Source organism: Eublepharis macularius, chromosome 3 (genome assembly GCF_028583425.1).
Source record: "Eublepharis macularius isolate TG4126 chromosome 3, MPM_Emac_v1.0, whole genome shotgun sequence".
Classification (NCBI taxonomy): domain Eukaryota; kingdom Metazoa; phylum Chordata; class Lepidosauria; order Squamata; family Eublepharidae; genus Eublepharis; species Eublepharis macularius.
In genome coordinates this window covers 175,384,272-175,410,077 of record NC_072792.1, presented here as the reverse complement: position 1 = coordinate 175,410,077, position 25,806 = coordinate 175,384,272, and the positions used below count along the sequence as shown (strand labels likewise).

Below are 25,806 nucleotides of genomic sequence, written 5' to 3'. Positions count from 1 at the left end.
CCCCATCTGTCAACCCAAGATTTAAGCCTGGCTAATCCCTTCCCAGTACAGTCTCGGGGGCAACTAACTCGTAGGACCAGTATCTGCTTAGGCTTTCAAAAGGGGCAGTGAGTCAAGTGCTGGATTAGAGCCAGGGAGATTTGGGTTCAGATCCTTACTAGCCGTGCAACTCGCTGGGTGACCTTGGGCCAGTCATTCTGTCGGCCTGACCACTCTAACAGGGTCATTTGGAAGATAAGAAAGAGGGAGAGCCATCCTGAGCTTTTTGGATGAAGGACAGAGTTAAAAAAAAACAGTAAGTAAAGTGGCCAAGGGATGGGCCTGAATACAAGGAAGGGAGAATCAAGGAGTCTTGGGGCCCAGAGTAGTTCTCAGTTGCCGGTCTCGGCTTCCAGTCAAGCCAGGAAAAGGAGGGACACCCAGACACACCAGGGAGGCAAGTGGACTCACCTTGCAAGGCCCCAGCTTCAGGAAGAGAACAAGAAGGCAGGGAGGTATTCCATGTTACATAGTGGTTAGAGTGTTGGACTAGGCTGAGGCTGCCTGGGTTCAAATCTCCCCGTGCCCTAAAAGTGCACTAGGTTATCTCTAACTAGTCACTCTATCTCAGCCTAACCTATTTCATGGTTTTTTTTTTAAAAAAAGGGATAAATGGAGAAGGGAAAAAATATGTATGCTGGTCTGAGCTCTTCAGAAGAACAGTATGATAAAAATCTGGTAGATGGAGAACCAATTGAGCCGACAGGAGAACAAGAGGACGGCCTTGAGAAGCGCCGCTCGGGGCAGGAGAGGCTTTGGAATTTGGGAAGAATTTGGAATTTGGGTATCAAGGGCGGTACCAGCCAGAACTGAAAAATGGGAGGAGAAGTCTCCAGGCAAGAACGCCAGTAAGACAGAGGGGGAAACTCCAAGGAGACTGGGCATAATATAGTCACTAAACTCAAACAAACATAATAGCATTTTATATACAAAGTGCAAGCGCTCAAGGTGCAATTATATAACAATTAAATACATCATATATTGCAATATATATTGTGTCATTTTATTTCCATCAATCCATCGGGGGGTCCACCCCATACAGATATCTTATTATCTAGGCCAGTGCAAAGATCCAAACTAGATGAGGTAAGTATATTAAGTAAGTTCACACGGTCTTAAGTCATTCCGTATGGATAATGCTGTTTTTTTCTTTTTACAGGCAAACTGCCGTCGCAGAGGGTAGTGCCTCATCCGATGTCGTCCCAAAGAAGGAGCAAACAGACGGGGGAGAGTTGGCGTGGGCAACGGCTGCTGATATAGCCCGTTTCTCGAAGCTTCTTCGTTAGCCGTAATAAATTCGCTCACTCCATCATACCAATCTATTTAGGTGCATTGGTCATAATCCATGTAATCGATTATGTTTGCGCCTTCTTTGGGACGACGTCGGATGAGGCACTATCCTCTGCGACAAGAGTTTGCCTGTGAAAAGAAAAAACGGCATTATCCATAAGGAATGACTTAAGACCGTGTGAACTTACGTAATATACTTACCTCATCTAGTTTGGATCTTTGCACTGGCCTAGATAATAAGATATCTGTATGGGGTGGACCCCCCGATGGATTGATGGAAATGAAATGGCACAATATATATTGCAGTATATGATGCATTTAATTGTTATATAATTGCACCTTGAGCACTTGCACTTTGTATATTCAAAAGCTATTATATTTACTGAGTTTAGTGCTATATTGTACCGTAACGAGCGGGCAAACCCTCTGGGCCTGGTTCTGGAGCTGACAACAGCCACAAAGTACCCCAGAAGCTCTCCTAGAGTGGTATGCCCCGCCCGTTTATACCAGACTCACTGGTTTCAGGGTTCTTAGCTGGAGACCCTTGTGCACAGCAGGCAGACGCTCAAGACACAGAAAAGATAATTATTTCTTAGCTCAAGAGAACAGTCAAAATAACAATACTCACTCTTGAGGCAAAGTAATGGCAACAATAAAAAAAAGAGCTTGACCTAATCTTAGCTAAAACAAAGCCCACTAGACAATAGGTACTCAACCTGCACGCTCCTGTGATTCAGCTTCCCCCCTTTTTCGATCCACCCAGCCTTTTTCTTAAGCCTGGGGGAGGAGCCGCTTAATCAAGGACAACCACCAGGTGCACTTAATTAGCTACTTATCCACTGTTCTAGACATGTACCCAGTCTTCTTGGTCATAGATCCAGAGGAGTTAGCCGTGTTAGTCTGTAGTAGCAAAATCGAAAAGAGTCCAGTAGCACCTGTAAGACTAACCAACTTTACTGTAGCATAAGCTTTCGAGAACCACAGATGCATCTGACGAAGAGAACTGTGATTCTCGAAAGCTTATGCTACAGTAAAGTTGGTTAATCTTAAAGGTGCTACTGGACTCTTTCCAGTCTCCTTGGAGTTTTTTCCTCTGTCTTATTGGCGGTATCAGCCAGAGTCAGGTTATGGCTCTGGACAAAGCAACAATGAGGCATTTCCTTGAGGGAGGGAGGCCAACTTCTGCCAGTACCAGACTTGTCCTTTTCCTGCTTCCTTTTGACCTCACCCTTTCCTTGAGGAAAGCTTCTCCAAGCTTTCTGAGCCCGTGGGCACCTTCAGAAGACTGACCCAGCATGGTAGGCATAGCCACACAACAGCACAGGAGGTGGAGCCAGTCACAAAACGGCTGCTGTAGCTTACCTTCAATTACACACTGAAGATCTTTGTGTTGTGGTGGCAGCTGCTGCCAAAACACCACCTGCACAGCCAATCAGATCTCAAATGGTCAATCAGAAGCCTTGCTGAACAAAAACACCACCTCTTTCTGCACATTTTTTAAAGACTTGGCAGATGCTAAGAAAAGTTCTGACAGGTGCTGCGGTGCCCCTGGGCACCATGTTGGGGAGCCCTCCTCCAGGGCAAGGGCTCATGTCTCTTACAGGTATTAGCATGGCACACTTTCTTTAACCCTGCCAGAGGCAGGCAAAACTGGGTTTGCCGTCTCAAGCATTCAGGTTACACCACTTGCTGAATACATAAAAGTTCTCGTGTGAATGAAAAATGCAGAGAAGCAACCTCTAACCGGGGCTGCTCCTGTGGGCAGGGAGGGGGGACCATTCATTCAGAGGCGTTGCACGCCGCTGCAAGGTAAAAACGTTTCAAACTGTTGGATGAGCGAGCCACAAAAATACATATTCCTGGTGTGTCAGAAGCTCACCTGAAGATAATGTTGCTGTGGGAGCTGATGTTTTTCCCCCCGTAGGAAGTAGGGATCCAAGAAGGACGAGGCCTCACGCCCCAAACCTTGAAGCAGTTGTCGGAGTAGGCATGGAAGTCCCACTTCTGAGGCTCAAACATGTCATTGACGCCATCTGAGCACATGGGCATCACCATTTCAGTGCACGCCTTTGCAGAAAAAGAGACAGGAGGGGGAAAGCAGCATGTCAGTTTCACAACCACATCTTTGCCACAGACTCTGCAGGGCTTTCAATACCCACATACACGTGCCAGAGGCGTTCTGTGTAAAATCCAGGCTTTCCTCAACACCACCACCAAATGAGGAAGTCAAACAGTGACCATATCATGGCCTGGCAAACAGCAGATCACAGAGGTTGATGAATTCTGTGGGAAGGTCACATCCTGGCTATACATACAAGCAGGGCTCATTTCGAGGGGGAACGCGCAGGCACGCAGTCCCCCAAAGAGGTCACATGTCAGGTGGCCCTGCCCACCTGACTCTCAGCCATTTTGGGCCCGTTTTGTCCTGGATTGGGGCCGAAACGGCCCAGATCGGGCCTCTGACGGGTGGTGGATCACTCTCCTGTTCAGCAGCAGCCCAATCCTGACCATTTTGGGCCCCTTTTCGGCCATTTTCAGCCCCTTTTTGCCGTTTTGTGCCCAATTTCGGCCCTGAATGGCCAGGATTGGGTTCAAAGCAGCCAGGATAGGTGACATCAGGGGGTGTGGCATATGCAAACCAGTTATGCTAATGACACATTTCTGGTGATGTCAAGGGGCGTGGCATATGCTAATGTATTATGCTAATGAGTTCCTCTCGCTCTTTTTCTACGAAATGACCCCTGCATACAAGAGAGATGACTACAGAAAATGATCTCCATTTACAATGGAAGTGACAGCAGGGCCAGGATTTCATGTCTGACCACAAAGCAGTTGTATGAAATGATACTTGTCTTGATCCTTTCCTCATTCACAAGGGCAAGGCGTCTTTTTTTAACACCCTCCCCAATCAAACACATTCCCTCATTAACTCTGTAAGCCCCTCAGGGCAGAGACTTGCCTCTTGTTTTGTCTGCAGTTCTCTAAAATGCTGGATAACCACTGGGTGGAGCAATCTTATCAATAATGTAATCTAGCCAAATCCATTACTTATAGCACGAGTTTACCATGACATGGTGACAGAAAAAGAAAGAAACCCTTTGTCCTCTGTTGTATTGTTTCAAACTCCCGAAGCCTTCAGTAGAGCATGAACTGTCATACTTCTGTAACTGAATGTATTAGCCCAAGATTTAAGTTTAATCTCTCCTTGGCTTGCTTCTCTTCTTTAGAAAATCCTTACAATATCATTTTCCTCTTGCCTTTATTTATTCATAGTTTACCTTTCCCACTAAGACTCAAGGCAGATTACAATACAGACAGACAGACATAGACATAGATATAAAAAACCCAACTCAGACAGCATAGACCAGGGGTGGCCAAACTCGCTTAATGTAAGAGCCACATAGAATAAACATCAGATGTTTGAGAGCCGCAAGACATGATGCATTGAAGTGACTTCAGAAGAGGATGGTGGGTTTGGGGGAGTGTCCTGAAAGTGACATCATAGAAAGGGGTGGGGTTCTGGTGCAGTATGCTAGAAATGACATCATTGGAAGGCGTGGAGCTGGGGAAGAGCCATCACTGGACTTTTTACTTGGAAGTGACATCATAAAAGTGACATCACATCCTTGCTAGGCTTCACCCCCAAAGTCCCCAGATGTTTTCCGAGTCAGACTTGGCAATCCCAACATTTTTATTGAAAGTATGAAAGACATGGAGAGAAAGGAAGAAAGGGAGTAAGGAAAACAAACTAGACTAAAATAAAATGTATGGCCACGGCGATACTCAGAGACCTCCAGGAGCCGCACAATATGTCTATAAGAGCCACATGTGGCTCTCGAGCCGCAGTTTGGCCACCCCTGGCATAGACCCTCCAATAAACAATGCAATAAGATTAAGATTACAGAATCAGAAAATTAGTTTCAGGTGGGTAGCTGTGTCGGTCTGCAGTTGAACAGCAAGATTTAAGCCCAGTGACACTTTAAAAGCCGACAAAATTTTCTGGGTATAAGCTAGTGAGAATCAAAGCTCCCTTCTTCAGATACAATTAAGAATGGAGATCCCTGATCTGCAGAGTTGCCATTAATGTCACAAAAAAGTTTAAAAGGCATGCTTTCAAAACTGCAAGGTCTGGTTCTCACTGTTCTATCTGGGCTGTACCGCAAGTTCTTGCATACTAGAAAAAGTCAGTTTCCTAGCACAAGGGCTCAAGCCCACGTTCCACCCTGCCTGCAACCCCAACATTTAGTTTTCTGTGTACACGGCATTTTTTTAAGTAGAAGAAAGGTCTGCCATGTGAGCATGAAGTGATACAAGTTTATTGCCTAAGTGATAGGCCTGGTTCGTGAAGCAGAAGAAGCTGGCATCAGTACGATGAGGTGGGAGAACAGCCTGCACCAGACTGAAAGTGGAAGATCTCATTCTGAAACATCTTTCTACGTTAAGGACTTCCGGCAAACACAAAAAGTAGCCCAGCAAGCAAAGAGTAGGCTCTTTATCCCCTGTTGTTCTTCATTTTTACTTTCTGGGAACATCTTTTTAAATTATGAAGAATCATTTGCTTTAGTCCATCACCTACAGTCGGAAATGGGACACTTTTCTATCACCCCAGAGTTCTGCCATCCCATTACCTATTCTGCATGCATCAACCAAGCTGTTTCTGCTTTTGCTAAGCAGTAGCTTTGAGAGAACTCTAACAGAACAGCTTGGGAAGTACAACTCTCAGGAAACCTATAAGAGGAAAGCATATCAACTAAAGGAAAGAGGGCAGGCAGTTTCCCTGGGGCATCCTTCATGGGACTTTTTTATTTTAGTAGCAAGCTTCAAGTCCCCAAGATGTAGCATGGCAGAAACCCAGCTTGCTGTTACACCAGACTTGTGGCCAGTGAGCCCCAGCAACTGAACCTCCAGTGGAGACATGACCTCAAGTCAAGATTTATGCTTTCTGCTCAGATGCTGCGAGAGAATTGCAGTGGAAGAGACACATACCTGGTAATACCAGCCCAGCATCCCAAGGCTCTGCGTAGCTGTCTGCGATAAGTTGAAGCACGGCGCATCACCCGAGTAGTTATAATAGACATTGACAGCCTGGAAGATGTTTTTCAGAAGGGCTTTGTCAGGAAGTTTGGGCTCTCGTAAGTATTTGCAAACTGCCTAAAGGAAGAAAAAAGAATCAGTCCAAGACGAGAATCAGGGTTAGAACGAGCTCCAAAACGGGCGCTGATGTCTTGTGCAACATAACGACAGCTTCATGCGTTGAGACTAAACTGAGCTCTTATGTAAGGCAGGGCTTGCCCAGCTATGTCATCTGGCCAAGAGATGAAATTCTCAATCAGGAATCATGGGCAGGCACCGAGGCCACCATTTAAATGAGATAGAAGAAAATTATCTATGCTTGTAAAGCTGTGGGGAGGAATTCTTTTCTTCATGTTTAACAACAGGATATCCAATGAACCCACTTAGCTATAGGTCCAGAACTGAAGAAATAGAAGTATTTTGCCATACAATGCATATACACCTATGGAACTCACCACCACAAAGTGTGGTGATAGACACTGGCTTAGATTGCTTTTTTTAAAAAAAGCAGGTAAGAGTATAGGTCCATCAACAGCTGTATATCAAAAGCAGGGCACAGGCAAGGGAAAGCTGTTGTGTTTATACATGGTGTACCAGGAGATATACCCTGACCTGGATAGCCCAGGTGAGCCTGTTCATGTCTGATCTCAGAAGCTAAGCAGGGTCGATCTTGGTTAGTATTTGGATGGAAGACCTCCAATGAAGACCAGGGTTGCTGAGGCAGGCAATGGCAAACCACCTGTTAGCCTCTTGCCATGAAAATCCCGCCAGGGGTCACCAAAAGTAAGCTATTGACATAAGAGCACTCTCCATCACCACCAGGAGATATAGGGCTGGTTGTTCTTAAACTCCAAATCCTGGAATAGATACCTTTGGTGTGATCCAGCACAACTGGTAACAGCTGAAGTATCTGAAGTATCTGGCAGCTGCAGCTGCAACACACACTCACTGTATCCGGATGCATGTGTTGGAAGGTTTGAGAATTTTGTATTTGCACCATTTCAACCACACTTTTAACCACACATAAGGTGTCTGCTGGTCTTCACCCTTAGTGTTAATTTTCCTATTAGTAAAAAGCATTTTAGCATTTCAGGAAAACTGGGGTGGGGCTCCTTAATCTCTTTTGGAGATCCCCTCTGCCACCACTGTAGACACTGGCTATCCAGTCTATGGGAAAGGGTGTGGAACACATGAGCTGCTGGAATCCACCCGGCTCTGATTCAGCATGCTGCTATCAAGTCTGAATGGGGCTTCCTGAAATCCCAGATTCCATTTAAGCGAATCAAAACCACGAGCGTGTTTCTAGCTCCTGGGATCACATCCGCTTCATGCACCGAAGAGTCAAGCTTAAAAAGATGTTTGGGAAAAGAACAGAAGAGGCAGCTACATCAGACCAAGGGTCCATCCAGTCCAGTGCGGTCTCCCACACAGATGCCCCCCAAAAGGCACACAAGGAATGGAGACCAAAGCTGTCCAGTAATTGATATTGGGAGGTCTAAAACTGTCCCTTAGCATGGAAGATCCATTTAGCCATCCTAGTTAACAGCTGATCTGCCTTCTCTGTATGCCTAGGCCCCTTTTAAGAACCGAAAGAGGGAGGCAGCAGCAACAGAGCTCCATACTTGCTCCACAGAATGATTAAGGCTCAAAATACGTTACCTTTTGTATCAAGTTCATTATGGGTCTGGCAAATAATGCCCCTCTGCATCAGACCCAAGGCTGTTTCATCTCCAGAGAACAGCACGGGGAAGGCAGAAGCCTCTCTTCCCAACGCACCGCAGCCCTGAGCCGAACTGGATCCAGGGGACCTTTTCAAATGCCGTTCCCTGCAAGTATTGTCTTGCTACTGGGAAAAGCGAATCAGACCCAGGGGACCCAGACGTGACTTGTTACAAAAACGTAGCGTGTAGTTTGGCCCTAAGGCCAAGTACCAGCTTCCTCCCTTCAAGCAGCTTCCTCTTTTCCATGCAGGCACAGCAAGGTTTACGCTAAATAATGAATAAAACAGGCGGCCAGTGACTCCTTAAAGACTAACCGACTTCATTCTGGCATGCGCTTGTACGAGTCTCAGAGCTCACTTCATCAGGTGCACTGGCAAACAGGCCAGGTCCCCACCCAAAAGAATACATGGATATAGATACAGCATTAGAAGCTGTAACATTCAGAAATCGGTAGGGCGATGCTTGATTCTCCCAGAGCATTCTCGTGCTGATCTTAAAGTTACAGTTCTTTTACATAACGAGACCCCAACAGAAAATTGCTCAATGAGAATTCAATAACAAATTTAAGAAAATTCCCCTTCCCAGGGGCAGGTTTAACCAGAACCTGGGATTCCAAACCCACTATAGGTGCTAATATATTGTACTTCAAACCCTATACAGATCTTAGTAACTTCAGCTATATGACTAATGTCCTGCTTTATCTGACTATCTCAATTCCTCCTGGTTTTAGTTTTGCCTATCTAAACAGTCAGGAGTGTTTCATAATAATAGACTTGTGCTTATATGCCGCTCTTCTGGAAAGATTAGTGCCACACTCAAGAGTGGTTTACGAAGTGTGTTGTTATCCACAAATACCCTGTGAGGTGGGTGGGGCTGAGAGCTCTGAGAAGCTGTGACTGACCCAAGGTCACCCAAGCCAACTTCAACTGCAGGAGTGGGCAATCAAACCTGGCTCTCCAGATTAGAGCCCTGCCGCTCTTAACCACTGCACCAAACGGGCTACACACCTACTCCAAGAGCATCAGTTACTCCTTAAGTTTGGATCCTGCTTTGAATCGTCTTAACTGTTCCCCACCCACCTTTCTGTTCTGTACATAAATCAACTTCCATGCTTCCGAAAAGCAAGCTCTGACTCACAAATGCTTATGACGGAATCAGTGTAGCCAGACCCCAAGATGCTGCTGCATTCCTGCTATATTCGGCTGCTGACTAGTACACCTGGAACTGCATTATCAGACCTGGATGAACCAGATTCACCTGCGAGGCAGGAAGAAAAGCAGTTTTGACATTTTCTGGTCAGCAGCAGGAGGCGTTTGAGCAACGCAGACTCAACGGGAAGGGGGATGGGAGAAAGGTAATCACTTATTTAGGCAACTTCCAGCCTTTCCCAGCCCAGGGAACAGCTTCTCAGCTGGAAGAGCAAAGGCTCGCAAGAACTCCTTTGCCGGCGCAGATGTGCGGTATGGAAGTTAAAGAGCAGCTTTTAAGGCAGCGCTACTCTCACAGACAGCAACCGGGAAGGGGGTGGGTTGGGAAGCAGAGGAAAGCCCCTGCTTCCCAGAGGTTATCGTCCACCCACATTGGAGAGGATTAGCCAGCTACATTCAGCTGTTTGAACAGATTCTTTCCCTCTAAGCTCTCAATACACCTCTCCTTCGCAGCTGGGATAATCACATTAGTTTTGTCACTGACGCTGCTCAGTTTCAAAAGGGGTGAAGAAAGAGTCCCCGAATGCAAAGGCCGATGCCACCCAGAGAGACTGCACACATTTAAAAGCAAAGATTTAGGGGGAAAGAGAAGGAAACGGTCTCAGGTTTGTGCATCACTGAACCGAAGCATCTTGCAGAAGGCTCTCGGGGGAATTGCTGTGGTCTTCGGGAACACACGCATATGTGCTCCTGGGACTACGGCAGGCCTTTCAAAGCAAGCGATGGATGGGCTCACACGCACACAGCTGCATCCAAAGAAGGGGGGGCGGACGTGGAGAGAAGACCTCCTTAAAATAAGTAAGCCAGCATTTCTGGCTTGCAAAAATGATCACCAACAAGGAGGAATGCCAGCGCTGCTCCCACGCCAGCACCTGCGAATACTGCCAAGGCCGGAAACGGAATCAGAGCAGTAATTCAGGGCATTCAGTATTCCTCAAAAAATCCCAAAGCACTCACCCCCCTCTCATAAGATCCTTTTATGCATGGGCTCAGAATTACATCCTGTTGAGAGAAACCCACTTCTCCCATTCTTATCCCGCTTAGCAGCAACTTGGGATGTTAACAAGAAGTTTCTCACAGGAATCCAAACATGAATGATCAAAAGAGAATCCTGGATCCAGGCATGGGGGGGGAGGTTCCTTTGATCTAGCTGGATTTGAGCACTAAACTACGGGGAGTTGTTTGCCCCAGACTTCTTTTAAATCCTATAAAGAACCTGCTCCTTCACAAGTCCCAAATGAGCGGCTCCCTGAATCAACCCTCTGGCCAGATCCCGTCACTAGTAGGGAGCGGTGTTAAAGATTTACTGATTTCTTTTTCATGCCTGAAGCTTAATGATTCACAATTGTGATGGTACAAAACAAAAAATGTTAACAAGGAGTTAACAGGAAGGAAGTACAGGAAGGAAGGCAGCATGGTATAACCCGATCTCGTCAGATCCCAGAAACTAAGCAGGGTAAGTTCTCGGATGGGTGACTACCAAGGAAGACTGCAGAGGAAGGCACTGGCAAACCACCACTGCTTCTCACTTGTCTTGAAAGCCCCAGCAGGGGTCGCCATGAGTCGGTTGTGACTTGACAGCACTCTACAGGCACAACTGGAAATAGAAGGCTCTTTATAAAAGGGGGGCATCGAGGAAGGTTGAACGGAAATGGATTCAACGGAAGCCTCAATGGAGCTTTGCTGGTTGGTGCTGCAGTTGCATTTTTAAGTTTTAAAAAGCTTAACACAAATCAGGTTGGGAAGAAAATGGGACACTGACACACATCAAGCAGGCAACTTTATCCAAAGTCGTGAGTGAATGGATGGTATTTTCTCAACACTTTGTGCGGGAGCAGCCCAAGTCAGCCAGCACAGGCTTAACATGTCTTATCACTGACTCTCTGGCAATTCCTGGGATAAAGCAGCATCTAGCAGAAAGGGGGAAGGAGAAACAAACAAGCCCTCCCACCCTTTTGTTCAGTTACCTGAATAGGCCAGGCAGGGAGAGGCTGCAAGAAGTTGGCTTTATATGGGTAATCCACCATCGCCAAGTTCACCCATGTCTCACTTAGCCAGGCTTTGAAGGAAGCAACGTCCCTCACGGTTTTTAGTGGACTGCACAGGCGAAATGCACAAGAAAGCCACCGCAAGCCTTCCGCTGAAGAAAAGAGAACAACAGGGATGAACACCAAAGGGAGTCTCCTCAACTGTGCACAGAGTGGATTTGGGAAGCTTGTGGCCATTTGTTCTCTGTAGCATGTGACACTGCCCTCTGCAGGGTCATACGGCTGCCCATCTAGCTCTACGTTACCCACTCCAACTTGAGTTTCTCCACACGAGACGCCTCGGCGCAAGTTTGGCAAGTGTAGAGAGAGCCGCAATGTTAGCCGGGAAGCGTAGTTTTAAAAGACAGAGCTGGCAGAGATCACTCCTCAGAGGGTTTGTTAATTTCATCTTCGCCTCCCTGAAGACTCTGTCAATTTCACCTCTCCAGTCTAAAACTGTGTGGGATCGCACCCAGAGGGCAGCGAGGAATGGAAATGGGCTGGCGCTGCCTTCCAGAGCAGGGCTTGGACCTGGAGAGGTTTTAATGGGCTGAAGTTTCCTTTCTGGCATTTCACAGCCCTTCGCACAGCTCCAGTGTATACCGAAGCCTTTGCTCTGCCGCTGGCCCTGTTTTTTTAAACTACAGTTCTCGGCTATCATTGCATCTCCCAAAACATGTTTTTCACATGTCAGATGTCTCATATAGAGACTTGTAGCAGCTCTCTAAGGATGCAGGCAGAGGGATCTGGGCCAATTCCAGATGGGCACAAATAGAGTGAGTGCTTTCGCTTTTTCAGCGACCTCACTCGTACAAACCCGCAATTTCCCATCCCGGCTTACCTGCAGTCCATGGCGCTCAGTTGCGCTCTATAAGCGGACGGTGTGAACGCGGTATTGTGGGTTTGCACACTTCTGGATGCTTCGTTGCCGTGGACAGGCCCTCCCCTTTCCCTCCTTCCTTTGCCGGCCGTCCGGCAACAATATTCCCTTAATTTTTTTTTTAAACCGGGCACCATTTGCACAGTCGCATGTTTGTGCACATCGAACTGCGCAAATGCGCACAAATGCACAAAAGTGCACAAAAGTTGACCTGCGCGTTTGCGCATTTGCGCAAAACACGTAAAAAATTTTTTTTCAAAAAAACTGAAATGCGAACCAATGAAGGCCCCCGACGTCAACTGTGACGGGGAGGAAACAACCAATCCCGGGTACCTCAGTTGGCCATGCGAACATCCGGAAGTGGGACGGCACGGCACGCTGCGAGACAAAGCGGATGGAGACAAAAGTGAACGCGTGGCTGGTAAGCGATTATTTCCGCAGAAAAACCGCAATTTCAGGCCATCTGGAATCGGCCCTGTTCAACCAGAAAATTAAGAGTTCTTCCTCAGCATCACTCGATTAAGGTAATCTGAAATTACTGGGGTCGTGAATGTACCGACATGCACCCAACAGACACCTGCAGAAACTACTGGTGGAAACATGCAAAAATCTGAACAGGGTCTACAGAGGCAGGAGATCCCGGCTGCCTGTGTTTGGCTCATTAATGAGGGACCTATAACTAGTTTTGGACTTTGGACTTTGATGTAGAAAGCAAGGTTCAAATCTCTGCTCAGCTGTGCAATCTAATCGACAGCCTTGGTGAAGTCATTTGTTCTCCTTAACCTAATGATTAACACAGGCCATATTTCCCCAGGGTAGATCTACGAATTATGAGGGGCATCGAGGAATTTAGGCAGCTCCTTCCCACTTGCAATAGCCTTCTGACAGCCAGGGGGAAGAAAGCGGTTTTCTACGGTTCAGCTCACTGTGAAAAGTCCAAGATCCTCGATTTCTCCTGCAGACCCTTCAAAAAAAGTGGCACATGGCAAATAAACAGTCGGACCTAACTCTGGGTTGGCTGACAGCCATCAGGCACAAGGTTCTCACTGAAATGTGTGTTTTATGCATACATCATAAAAATATGTTGCCTCCTTTAAAGTATTGGTCTTTTTTGCATAGTTGGGGGAAGTGATGGGTTAAAAGGCTAAGAACCACTGGTTTAAACCTAGCTTCAGATGGATAGCTGCGTTGGTCTGGAGTAGAAGAGCAAGATTCAAGGCCAGTAGCACCTTAAAGAGCATCACGATTTCCAGGCTTTAAGCTTGCAAGAGTCAAGCTCTCTTCATCAGTTATCTTGACTCTCAAAAGCTTATACCTTGGAAATCTTGTTTGTCGTTAAGGTTCAACTGGGCTCAAATCTGGCTTAAACCTATTTTATGGGGTTACTGAGAGGTTAAAGCTATTGATCCCCATGAAGTCCCAAGCCCCAAGGAATTTATGGCAGTGTATAACAATTTCTCTCTACATCCACCCTGTAAGAGGCAGGTTAAGTTGAGGCCTGGAGAGAGAGAGAGAGAGAAGGTATGATTGACGACCCCCTAGTGAGCTTAGCTACAGAAATTGATTTGAATGTGGACAGGTGGGTCACAATACCACAAGGACTCCCCAGAAGTACAGCCCCCTTTCCCATCACAAGGGCTGGTACAAAATATAAAATATTACGATTCGGGGAGGGGGAATCAGAGGTAACATTTCAGCACATTCAACCCCCCTCTGCAAACTCGTGCAGGGCGCTTCTGTCCAGGAGCCATCGCTGCAAGGTGGCTGAAGTGCTGGACTTGGGTCCGAGAAGAGCTTACTCTGCTTGGAAGCTCACCGGGTGACCCTGAGCCAGTCACTTTCCCAGGCTAAGCTACCTTACAGGCTTGGTGTGAGAATTAAACAAAGGGAGAACCTTGTGTGCCACTAGCGTTGCTAAGTTCAGGCTGGAAAATACCTGGAGATTTGGGGGTGGAGCTTAGGAAGGTGGGATCCTCTATGGCATTATACCCTGCTGAGTCCGCCCGTCAAAAGTGCCATTTTCTCCAGGGAACTGATCTCTGTGGTCTGGTGATCGGTTGTCATTCCAGGAGATCTCCCGGCCCCAGTTGGTGGGTGGCAACCCTGTATGTCACCCTGAGCTCCTTGGAGGAGGGGCATGTGCTGGTCACATGGGACAACCTTCTCTCTTTTCATCCACTGCTCTTGGGATCATCAAGTGTTCTTTATTTAGCTCCATCAAGTAAAACACAGGATGCTTTAAAGAGTTACGTAAGGAAAATGACTGTGTGGAATGTGGTTGGAGGAACAGAAGAACCGCTGGGTAGCTCCTTCGAACCGAGGGTGGGGAAATGCCAACTCCCACTGTTCTTAGCAACCATGCTCTTTCGTAGCTGGCAAGATGAAATCATCGGCATGATTGGTAGGGTAGGGTATGTAGAGGGAGGACTTGCATATTGCAAGGGTCCTTGAGGGAGGTGCAACGCACTACAGAATTCCAAGCTCAGGGGTGTCATGTCTGCACCCCTCCATGCCATTAAATTCGGCTTATTTGTTGCCGAAGTGCTGTGCCTTGATATCATATTGCTGATGCCATAATTTGCCTTGTACTCACAGGCCTGCTGTATCCAGAGTGTCTTATCTCTCGTGCTTTGAAGCTCAGTGTCTCTGACCTTGCAAACCTGCTAGTTCTCGGGGGAAGAAGAATACCGTGTTTTATCCTTAAGCTATTGCCTCTCTCCTGTTTAGATGAAGCATGTAAACTATTTAGGGAGTTCTCATGACTGCTTCGCGCCAAAAGTGATGTTTTCCTGTTGGGAGGGGGGATGAGTACTTGGGACCTATATGAACCATAGTTTTACAGATCTTGTTATTCCTGTCAACTTCTGATCAACCTGTGGACATATCTATGAACATGATTTGATTCCTTGAATAAAAACCTTTTCAACCAAGATCATGGAGTGATTGCTGTGAGGGTACAGGGATATATCTGCCATAGCCTGTCACCCATAGACCTGACAAAGAGCAGAAGGCAGGTTTGCCAATAGTGTCCTCCAATGTAATGGTTTCATTCCCACCTAAAACATCAATGGCCTCCTGCACAGTCTTCAAGAGCAGCCCCACATAGATAACATTTCCAGGTCATGCAATACAGTGGCAAGTTCTTTGGACCAAAGCAAGCTCCAAAACAACTTACGTGGTTTTTGGACTCTGCTACCTATGGGTAGATAGGGTGTATCAAACCGGGATCCGAAACCAAACCATGTGCTCAAGTTGATTCATTAACTACACCGTTATGGTTTCAGGTGACATGGAAATCAAGACATCCTGACTTGTTTCCTAACGCATTGCAGGCCATGGTATCAGTTGGGTCTCCACGGGTGGAAACAATGAAGAGAATGAAACCAACATGTATCGAGGCAGCCGCAATGTGAATGATCTGCAAGCCAAACTCTGGTTTCATAAACTAATCATAGCTAAAAATAAACCACGGTTTGGAGTTATGACTCAAGCAATGTAACTAGAGCGAAACTTGCCCTCTGCCTCCAATCACTCCTGCCACAAGAACCAAGCCAGCTCTCGTCTGTGCAGTCCAACTTCAGGTTCTGTTCCTTGGTTATGTTAAAGAGTGAAAGAAATCAGGAAATGACTTTGAGAAATTCTACAGAGCTGGCATGGCCAACGGGCCAGGGTCAGCCCCCAAAGCAATGTTATCTGGCCCTATCCCATTTTTAAACAAGGTCCAAGGGAAGATTTACTACAGTTTTCAGTGAAGAAATGTCTCCATGCTACATGAAATCAGAGATTCTACAGTGTAAAATGATGCACACCAAATCCAGATGCATGCCACCTTTTTTTGCTATGATCCACATGAGCATATCATTCCTTGGCTGTGAGCATGCTTATTGCAATATGGGTAAAAGGTTATTATGGGGCTTGCAAAAGGACTGGTGTGCACAACAACGTCTACTTCTCATTCTATCACCCACTGCCAAAGAAAGCAGCATCAAGAACACCAAAGGTAGCTCTTTCTCTTTAAAACTCTTGCACAAGCTTCCCAAAAGTTGGCCAGCCCAGCATCAAGAGCAGGATTTTTTTAGTTGATTTGTCTGACAAAGCTTAATCAGAGTTTTCAGCCTGTATCCTTTAGCCCTCCCCACCCTCCAGAATTTAATTATGGTACCAGAGCACCAGACCCTGACCTGGATAGCTCAGGCAAGCCTGATCTCGTCAGATCTCAGAAGCTAAGCAGCGTCGGCCTTGGTTAGTAATCGGATGGGAGACCTCCAATGAAGACCAGGGCTGCCGAGGCAGGCAATGGCAAACCACCTCGGTGCGTCTCTTGCCATCAATACCTCACCAGGGTTTGCTGTAAGTCAACTTTGACCTGAGGGCACTCTCCATCCCAATGCAACTGGGGTGGTTTCGGGGGCTGTGCCATGCAGCGAGAGTTAGACAACTGGAAGAGCTGCTTTGTTCCGGAGAAGCTTGGTTGGTACTAAATTCACAAGTTCTTAAGTTGTTCCTATATTCTGGAATGATTTTTTTTAACCTTTAAGGGCCTATGGAAGTGATTTGTTCCTGGTCCCTTCTCTTTGCTAAAGGGTTTAACTGATTTTATTCTGATCTGGTGGATTCTGTCATCTCTGTCTCTTGGGTTTGATTATTCCGTTAGCTGATGCTAGACTGCTGCTGCTCTTCTTTGACTATGTGCCTGCTGTATTCTTTGGGTTGTTTGCATTGCCTCGATGAACCGCCTTGGATACCCGTTCAATTGAAATGGAGGGCATAAACATTCTAAATAAAAGGCATGCATTCCACCAGAGCATCCCCCTTCTCACCACCTACCTGTAGAAGACAGACGGTTCAGGGCAGCCCAGGAATTCCGGATACTTTCTGAGCAGCAGTTCCCACTCTTCTTGAAGTCCTGAGTCACGATGCTGTAAAAGGCGCCGCAAGGAACCAAGTTCTCAAACTGCCAGATGGGAGCTGACGCCGCAAGAGCTCTGGGACAGAGGCAGGAGGGACAAAACTCAGCTAAGGAGCTCACGCCAAGCGCCTGTGGAGAAAACACGCCCTGCACATGTTCCAGATCTTGACCCCGGATTCTAAACCCATATCAGCCTTGAGCAGAGGGCAACTCCCCCAGGGGCGCGTCATCTCTTTAGCCTTCTGCAGATGGTCCAGTCATATGCTCGACAACCCTGCAGGGAGGGAGAGCGGGTCTAAAGATATTGGTCTGCCCCCCCAAACCTGTGACATTAATAATAACATTTGATTTATATGCTGCCCTTCAGGATGACTTAACACCCACTCAGAATGGTTTACAAAGCATGTTATTATTAGCCCCACAACAACAATCACCCTGTGAGGTGGGAGGGGCTGAGAGAGCTCTGAGAGAGCTGTGACTGACCCAAGGTCACCTACCTGGCTTCAAGTAGAGGAGTGGGGAATCAAACCTGGTTCTCCGGATTAGAATCCTGCGCTCTTAACCACTACACCAAACTGGCTCTCTGCAGAATTATCCTGCAGGGTGCCAATGCACAGATGATGTGCCTGCACAATCCACCCTGTGACCAGCAGCATTAAGAAAGCAGCGTCACTGATCACGGGGAAGGGGCATAGGTGTGAGCACTTCATGTGCTTGCTCAGTGCAGATCATGGGGGGGGGGGTGGATAGTGAGGCCAGGGCACTCGCACCCAGTCTCCCTGCTCATGTGGTTAGTCAGTGTGCAGATGGCTGTCCACACAGGGCTTTGGCCTCCTCACAGATGAGACCCACAATAGTTACTGAAAGTAAAGTGGGTGAGCATAAGACCCATGACCTAGAATCTAATTTTTTCCAGCCCTTCCACCAAGGCAGTGAGATGCGTGTCTCTCCATTCCTCCATCCACGAAGGGAGCCTGGACTCTCAAAAGCTCGTCCCTTGGAAATTTAGTTGGTCTTTAAGGTGCTGTTGGACCTGGATGTTACTCTTCGACTGCAGACCAACGTGGCTATCCACCTGAAATTATTTGAACCCAAGTCTCCAGTCCTAATCCAACACTGCAACCACTATACAATACTGTCTCGTTCTATAAGAGCCCTTGCGCCACAGAGATTTGCCTGCTACAGAGCCTATCAACAATTAGAGGCCAGAAGACAACATGTCAAACTCATTTCCCTTGGCTTTTTGTTGCTAGGCAGCAAGAGTGTATGTGCTCCCCTGCTATCATTATTCCTGTTTTCTATACTAACCTATTAGCAGTTGGACTCCTCTGTCATACTAAAAGGGCAGTTTATGGATATGGAATATCAAAAACCCCTTTGCCAGCAGTTCCAGATACTGCCCAGCAAGGCAGCACAGATGCCAGGTGGCCTGGAAACTGGTGAATTACCAAGACATGAGTCACAGGGGGTGACTGACTGAATGGCACCCATGCGGAGAGCAGTGGAGATGAGGCTTCCTGAGACACCTCCCTGCCTAATCCCATTAACGCTTCCCTCCATCTTTCCTTTCCCACTTACCTAATCAAGACTATTCAATGCATCTGATAGCCTCCCTATCTGGTAGTTACCGGGTCATCAAGCAACAGCCCAGCCCAAGATAATCCTATCATACCTTTCCCAACTCAATTAAGCCATGGTTCTGGAGGCAAGACACCAGTCTCGCTCCAGGGTGTGTTTTGCACTATAACTAGACTACCCAGCCATTTGCTCTCTCTCGCTCTCTCTGTGTGGGTGGGTGTGATACCCATCCACGCACCCTCAAGTTCACTTGAGCTTACTTCTCACTGTGAAGCACAGGTCACATTGCTGCTCCTCTGCAGATCCTCTCCTCCTTCTCCCCGAGACTGGTAAATATCACCCAATATTTTCATACAGCAATACAGTAAATGTCCTGTTCTTTCCGAGAAATCTCTAGAATGTATGCCTTTGTCACCCAGGTGTAGAATTCTAGAGATTTCTGGCACTCACCCAGCTACTACGTGAGGATATTTCATTCGAAACCAAGCAGCAAGCATCCCTCCATATGATCCCCCTATAGCAATGACAGGGGTGTTCTGGGCTCCCGGGATAGTCTTCTTCAAGTGCTGAACAAGGACCGCAAAATCTGCCAGAGCTTGCTCCGAAGAAAGGTAATTCAAATACTTGGCATTCTGAAATAAGATAGGAGAACAGCAGCATAACAGAAAAACAACCTGAGGTCTCTTTTGCCTTAAGAAGTAGGTCTATTGCTCCATTCCTCATGCAATTTGAGGGAAAAGGAGGAAATCTAATACGACAAAATGCAATCTACAGAGCCAATGGCCATTTGTCTGCAAAGTGATCAGGGCAAAGTCCAATAGCTTCCCATCCACTGGGGGGCAAGGTCCATTCACATGCCCATACACGTGTATAGAGCAGGGAGGGTTTTGGTCAAACAGTGGCAACAATTTGCTGACGGGTAAAAGCTTTCAGAGTTTCACACGGTCTATCTGCATCATGTATTGTCGAAGGCTTTCACGGCCGGAGAACGATGGTTGTTGTGGGTTTTCCGGGCTGTATTGCCGTGGTCTTGGCATTGTAGTTCCTGACGTTTCGCCAGCAGCTGTGGCTGGCATCTTCAGAGGTGTAGCACCGAAAGACAGGGATCTTTCAGTGTCAAACTGTGGAGGAGATGTTGGCAGGTCATTTATATCTACTCAGGAGGGGTGGGGTTGAGCTGAGTCATCCTGTAAGAGTTTCCCAGGGTGTGGAATGCTAATGGCAGGAGGCTTCACTGTAGGATACAGTGAAGTCTCCTGCCATTATCACTGTAGGATACAGTGAAGCCTCCTGCCATTAGCATTCCACACCCTGGGAAACTCTTACAGGATGACTCAGCTCAACCCCACCCCTCCTGAGTAGATATAAATGACCTGCCAACATCTTTTCCACACTGTGACACTGAGAGATCTCTGTCTTTTGGTGCTACACCTCTGAAGATGCCAGCCACAGCTGCTGGCGAAACGTCAGGAACTACAATGCCAAGACCACGGCAATACAGCCCGGAAAACACACAACAACTATCTGCATCATCTCCAGCAGAACTATTAACAAAAGGCTACTTCATTATGGCAAATTCTGCTGTGTTTAACAGGATTCTTCTCCATATTGCAGCCTGTATTTAGCAATTCCCCCAGAATGCTTATTTTCTCATGCATAAGGTTGCACTTTTCCCCTTTGTTGCCCCCAGCATCCCTGAAAGATCCTGGCAAACCTTTAGATCAGGGGTTCCCAACATGGCACTCATGGGGCACCAGGATACCCGCCAAGTGTTTTTAGAAAGTGGGCAGGACCAAGTGGAGCATTTGCCCAGCAGGGCTGCTGATTGACCATAGAGATCTGATGGGCTGTGCAGATTTTCAAAAATTTTGCTTTCACAGCAGCTGCCACCACGTCACAAAATTTTTCATGGAGCTTGAAGGCGTATGCAAGAAGATGTTTTTAAATAATATGTTCATTTTAAAAAAGCGTCCTCTTAAACAGAGCTTCTGCCTGAGATGTTGATGAGTTACTATTAGACTTTTGGAGGCTGTGCCCATTGCCCTATGTCAGAATTCCAAGAGAAGCCAAGAGGCTCACAAAAGGTTGGGGATCCCTGCTCTAGATGTCGTTAAGCTTTAATTTTTAATTTGATTAAACTTTAAATTTTTATACAGGAGAACGTACTTACAGTGAACGATTTGTTTCCAAAGGGCAGAGACTCTCCATAATATCTGTGCTCTGCAAATATCAAGAGAGCGTTGAGCTCTTCAGCTATGTTCCACATAAGACCCTGGCAGGGAAGAAAAGGTTATTTAATGCTGCAAGGAATACCGTTTTTTATCTGCAGCAGATCCCAAAGGCTTAGGAAGTGTGAGAAACTAGAGTAACACACACCGTGTTGTTAGCAAACCAGGTGATGTCGCCTTCATTGCCAGTATAGAAAAGGATTGTTCCATGATAATGCTTCCAGTGCTGGTCAGCTATGAGGAAGCGCTGCTTGAATGTGCGATCTTCAGCGAAGCCAAAGTGGTCAATCTGCGGGAACACATCAGTAGGGAACCCGTGATTAATAAATGGCAAAAAAACTTCAGCACGCAAAATATAGACAATTCTGTAACAAAGCTTTTTTTAAACAGCCAAAGGTGAGATTCACAGGTGTGCATGTGTGCCATTTATGGGCCTGGGCTCACGGGAACTTGCTTTAAAATCTGTCAGGAGCATTGGTCTGCTGGACTCAGATGGTGACACAAGGCAAAAAAAGATCAGAAAATGAGACGTGGGCAAGAAGGTAGACAGCCAGCAGATGGAGTCGTTGCGTAATCCCAGATCTTGGGCTCGTCTCTTCCAAAGGAGCAACAGAACAGTAACTGAGTGTTTATTAAGTCCACTTCAAATTTCTGGAAGAGTTAAAAATAGCAGTTATGCTGAAGAACAGACTTGACTGCTTAAGTACCCTGCTTGCGTTACAGAGAGATTCAACACCACGTTCTACATGAACTAAGGCCAACACTGCTAAATGCTCTAGAAAAGGCTTCAGAGTATAGAATGGCAGCACCAATGATATAAAGGCAACATTGCCAAGAAACTCCACTTGCCTACACATACTAGCTAGTCATTTTCTTTCTACTGCTGACCTAAAAGTGACAGTCTGCAAGCAGACAAGCTTCAAGGAGAGATCACAACATGAGCTTGCTTAATCTGAGTTCATTCACAAATTCAGAACAACGGCTGAATAGGGACATAGGATTATCAACTCACTACAGATGCTCGTTTTCTGCATTTCCTACTACTAAGCATTTTCTCCCCCCGTTCTAATCATGCCAATTAAATTTTGCATCGTATCTTTGCATCCTGGCTTCCTTCTTTGCAGCACCTTCTGACTGGGATATAATCCTTCAGGGATCTCCATTCCTACTTGTATCTGATGAAGGCAACTTTGACTCTTGAAAGTTTACACTCTGGGAAAACTTGTTGGTCTTTAAGGTGCTACCGGGCTCAAACCTTGCTACAGCTAGTCATTTCTAGTTCATAGCTCAAGAGAGCCTGATCTCACCAGATTTCTGAAGATAAGCATGGTCGGCGTTGGTTAGTAATTGGATGGGAAACCTCCAACCAAGACCAGGGTTGCAGAGGCAGGCAATGGCAAACCACCTCTGTTAGAGCCAAGCTACAAGTGATGCCTGACACAGGTTGGACACTTGTCAGCTTCCCTCAAGTTTTGACGGGAAATGTAGGCATCCTGGTCTCGCAGCTTGGCTCTCCATTACAGCTGCAAGACCAGGATGCCTACATTTGCCATGAAAACCCCAACAGGGGTTACCATAAGTCAACTATGACTTGAGGACGGGAGTTAATTCATTCATAAGAGAATGAATTGTTTCAATTTCCAATCAAAATAGAACATGGAGGTCAAAATCCTATACAAACTACTTCTAACACTTGGCACCAGTTGTCCTCGGGGAGGGATTCTCAGCTGAGTTTGGATGCAGGCACAGTGGGAGGATGCTGGCAGCTGCCTTTCTGACTCCACTGATGGTTCTGGGGAGCTGGAGAGAAGCGACATCCCTTCCCACTTCTTATCATTTTGTGAATCTATTTCCTTTTCCTAGTAGTTGCGCTCTCCAGTTTTACAATGCCAATGCCGGAACACCCATCAAGCTGTTTTAAAGACGGGAGCAAAAAGGAGGCTACCCCCCAGCATACCATCTGGCTGCTGGCATTGGATCAAAGCTTATGGGAATACCATATTAAGGACAAAACACGGCCTGGGCACCGTTTCCCCCGTTATGGGAAAGGCACCAAAGATTCACGCTAACCTCGACTGGTACATGACCCAAGGGCAAAAAGGCACATCCTGCCTACATTATTCTTCCACTAGCAAGAAGTTCAGGGAAGGCACAGGATATCCTGCTGAAGGTTTGAAGCCCACGCCAACAACCCAAGCATTCTCATTTGTTAAATTAGAGGTGTAACATCTTAACAAGAAATCAGAATTGTGCTATTTAAGGATAACTGATATGACAGCAAGAGCGCAGATTGGATCCTTACTGAACAGAGGCCCCAAACTTCTAAGCTTTTCCTTGTAAGGAAAATGCCCTGAGTCCCTTGATCATTTTTTTCTTTTTAAAATCCTGAGCCCCTTGATCATTTTTGTTTTCTTTTAAAAATCTATGGGAGGGAAGGCAGCATGGTATAGCCCGATCTCATCAGATCTCGGAAGCTAAGCTGGGTCAGTACTTGGCTGGGAGACCAACGAGGAAGACTCTGCAGAGGAAGGCAATAGCAAACCACCTCTGCTTCTCATTTGCTTTGAAAGCCTCTTGATGGGGTTGCCATAAGACAGCTGTGAGTTGATGGCACTTTACACACACACACACACACACACACACACAGAGCACTATATCTCAAAAAGGATAATCATAGCGCATCCCAAATGCTGCCACACCATTCCAACGTAGGCTGCCTTGTTTTCATTATTATGAAAGACTTATTTCCTTTCCCAAAAGTCCCTAGCTTAGAATTTGCTTTTAGATATTTAAAGTGTGCTTAAAGACTAGACTAGCTTTGTGTATGGATATAAATGGGCATTCCTACATTTAAAAGACTACTGGGGTACTGTGTACATCGAGAGTCTGTGCAGTCTTACCAGCACCGGTACTTCCACAGCCCTTGCAGAAAGAGCTATGCAAAACAGGAGCTATATTCGGACATCATGAGTTTGCGGGAAAGAAACAAGTCTTAAATTTGTCAAAGCACTCAAATTCAGACATTGCAACCAATTGTTGTTTAGACCAAAGCCTTCATGCTGCACATTTAAAATGAGTGAAATGCTTTGTAAGGGGTTTTTTTCTGCATAAAAAAAGCAAGTATTTGGTAGGCGGTTTCTTTCAGCGCTTCTTCAAATTACCCACTTTTTCCATCTGAAAAAATTAGTAAGTCCTGAGACTTCTTTACGCTATTCGTTTTTAGTGTGAAAAGCCTTGCTCTGAGCAGCATTTTTACTCATTTTAATATTTCATAGAATTTCCCCCCTCAGTGCTTCCTCAGATTTTCCAGTTTTAACTGAAAGAAGCCTTCGGATAAAATCACGCCTCTTCTTTCCCCCACCTCGGCCTTCACATTTCTAGCCTGAACCCCCCAACCCCACACGCACAGGTTTACTCTTTTTCATTTTAATGTACCTATGTATACAAAATAATCTGATTCAAACATGCTAGAAATCTAAATACACAAATTCTTTGCTAGTATTTGATAACGACTGAATGAATCACTGGAGAGATTTGCTAAAGGAACCCTCCCGCATTTATCATTATCCTGATTGGACATCAAAGCTCTCAGCTTCACCTAACGCAAGATTTCACAGAAGCACAGAGTTGCAGGGGCCTTCTATGAGATTGGCACCACACCACAGCTCAGTTCAAAAAAATTCTCTTCACCCTGGTAGCAAGTCTTGTAGAAAGACACACACCAGAAATACCTCTAACTGAAAAGGTAGGGGTGTTTTAAGAAAGTGGATTAGAATGAACTACTCGGATTGGAATATATATTAAGTTGGGAAAAATTCAAGAAATATGTGGAGAAAAAGTGGGACATGAAGGGGAAATTGTGGTCTTTGGATAGTTGTTAAGAGGGAGATAGAACTTTACTTAAGGTTAAAAGGGGGTATATTTTACTGTATTTTATTGGATTAGTATAGAGTTATAGTATTATAGTATTATAAAGTTAAGAGTAAGATAGTGTATTCATATGGGAAGTAATAAGGTTGAATAATAAGGTTGAATAGGTAATAGGGAGTATATATAATATTTTTGTGATGTATTAGAAGCAATAGATTTATAATATAGATAATAGGTATTTAAGGATTAGTATATATATAGTATATGTACCTATTATATACTTATATATTTTGTATACTCTTAAGTTAGATAAGTATTATATTGATATAGTTAATACAATTAAATAGACTAGATTAGTATGTATTATATAGATACATATTATACATATTATTATAGATTTTAAGAATTTATAGTATATATTCTTTAGGTTAAGTTGGGTATGGAAAACTGTTGGGAGTCACTAGATAAGGGAGGGGGGAAAGGATGGGGAAAATGTAATGGGGTGGAAAATGATAATGATTATCATGTTTATGTTTGTTAACCCATCCAATAAAAAAATTTTGGAAAAAAAAATAGAACGAACTACTCATCACATCATAGGATGGCCAACTCCAGGTTGGGAAATTTCTGGAGATTTGGGGGTTTGGGGAGAGAGCTCAGCAGGTAGAATGCCATACAGTCCACCCTCCAAAGCAGCCATCTCTTCCAAGGGACCTGATCTTTGTCCCTCGGAAGATTAGCTGTTGTTCTTGGGGATCTCCCGGCCCCACCTGGTGGTTGGCAACCCTATCACAACACCAGTTAGAGAAGGCGGAATGTAGGGGCAGGCGGGCTAGACAATTTGCAGACAGCTGCCAGGCTACAACATATCACCTAACAGTCGATATTTTTCTCCATCGAAGCAACATTCGATCAAGCAATGGGAACTGCTGTGACACTTCTGGGCAGTGTGGGGGCACAAGCTGTTGCGCACAGATGAAGAA

General features: G+C 45.9%; 1 protein-coding gene across 1 annotated transcript in view; it reads right to left on the bottom strand.

Annotated features, from left to right (window-relative positions):
- PRCP (prolylcarboxypeptidase) overlaps positions 1-25,806 on the bottom strand; it is a 43,221-nt gene that overhangs the window by 4,003 nt on the left and 13,412 nt on the right. Inside the window, exons 2-8 of the mRNA XM_054973607.1 lie at positions 21,102-21,242; positions 20,896-20,997; positions 19,176-19,357; positions 17,066-17,223; positions 11,299-11,471; positions 6,316-6,480; positions 3,209-3,396 (exon numbers count right to left, since the gene is read on the bottom strand). Of these exons, the coding sequence (XP_054829582.1) occupies positions 3,209-3,396; positions 6,316-6,480; positions 11,299-11,471; positions 17,066-17,223; positions 19,176-19,357; positions 20,896-20,997; positions 21,102-21,242 (1,109 nt within the window). The remainder of the gene's footprint in view (positions 1-3,208; positions 3,397-6,315; positions 6,481-11,298; positions 11,472-17,065; positions 17,224-19,175; positions 19,358-20,895; positions 20,998-21,101; positions 21,243-25,806) is intronic.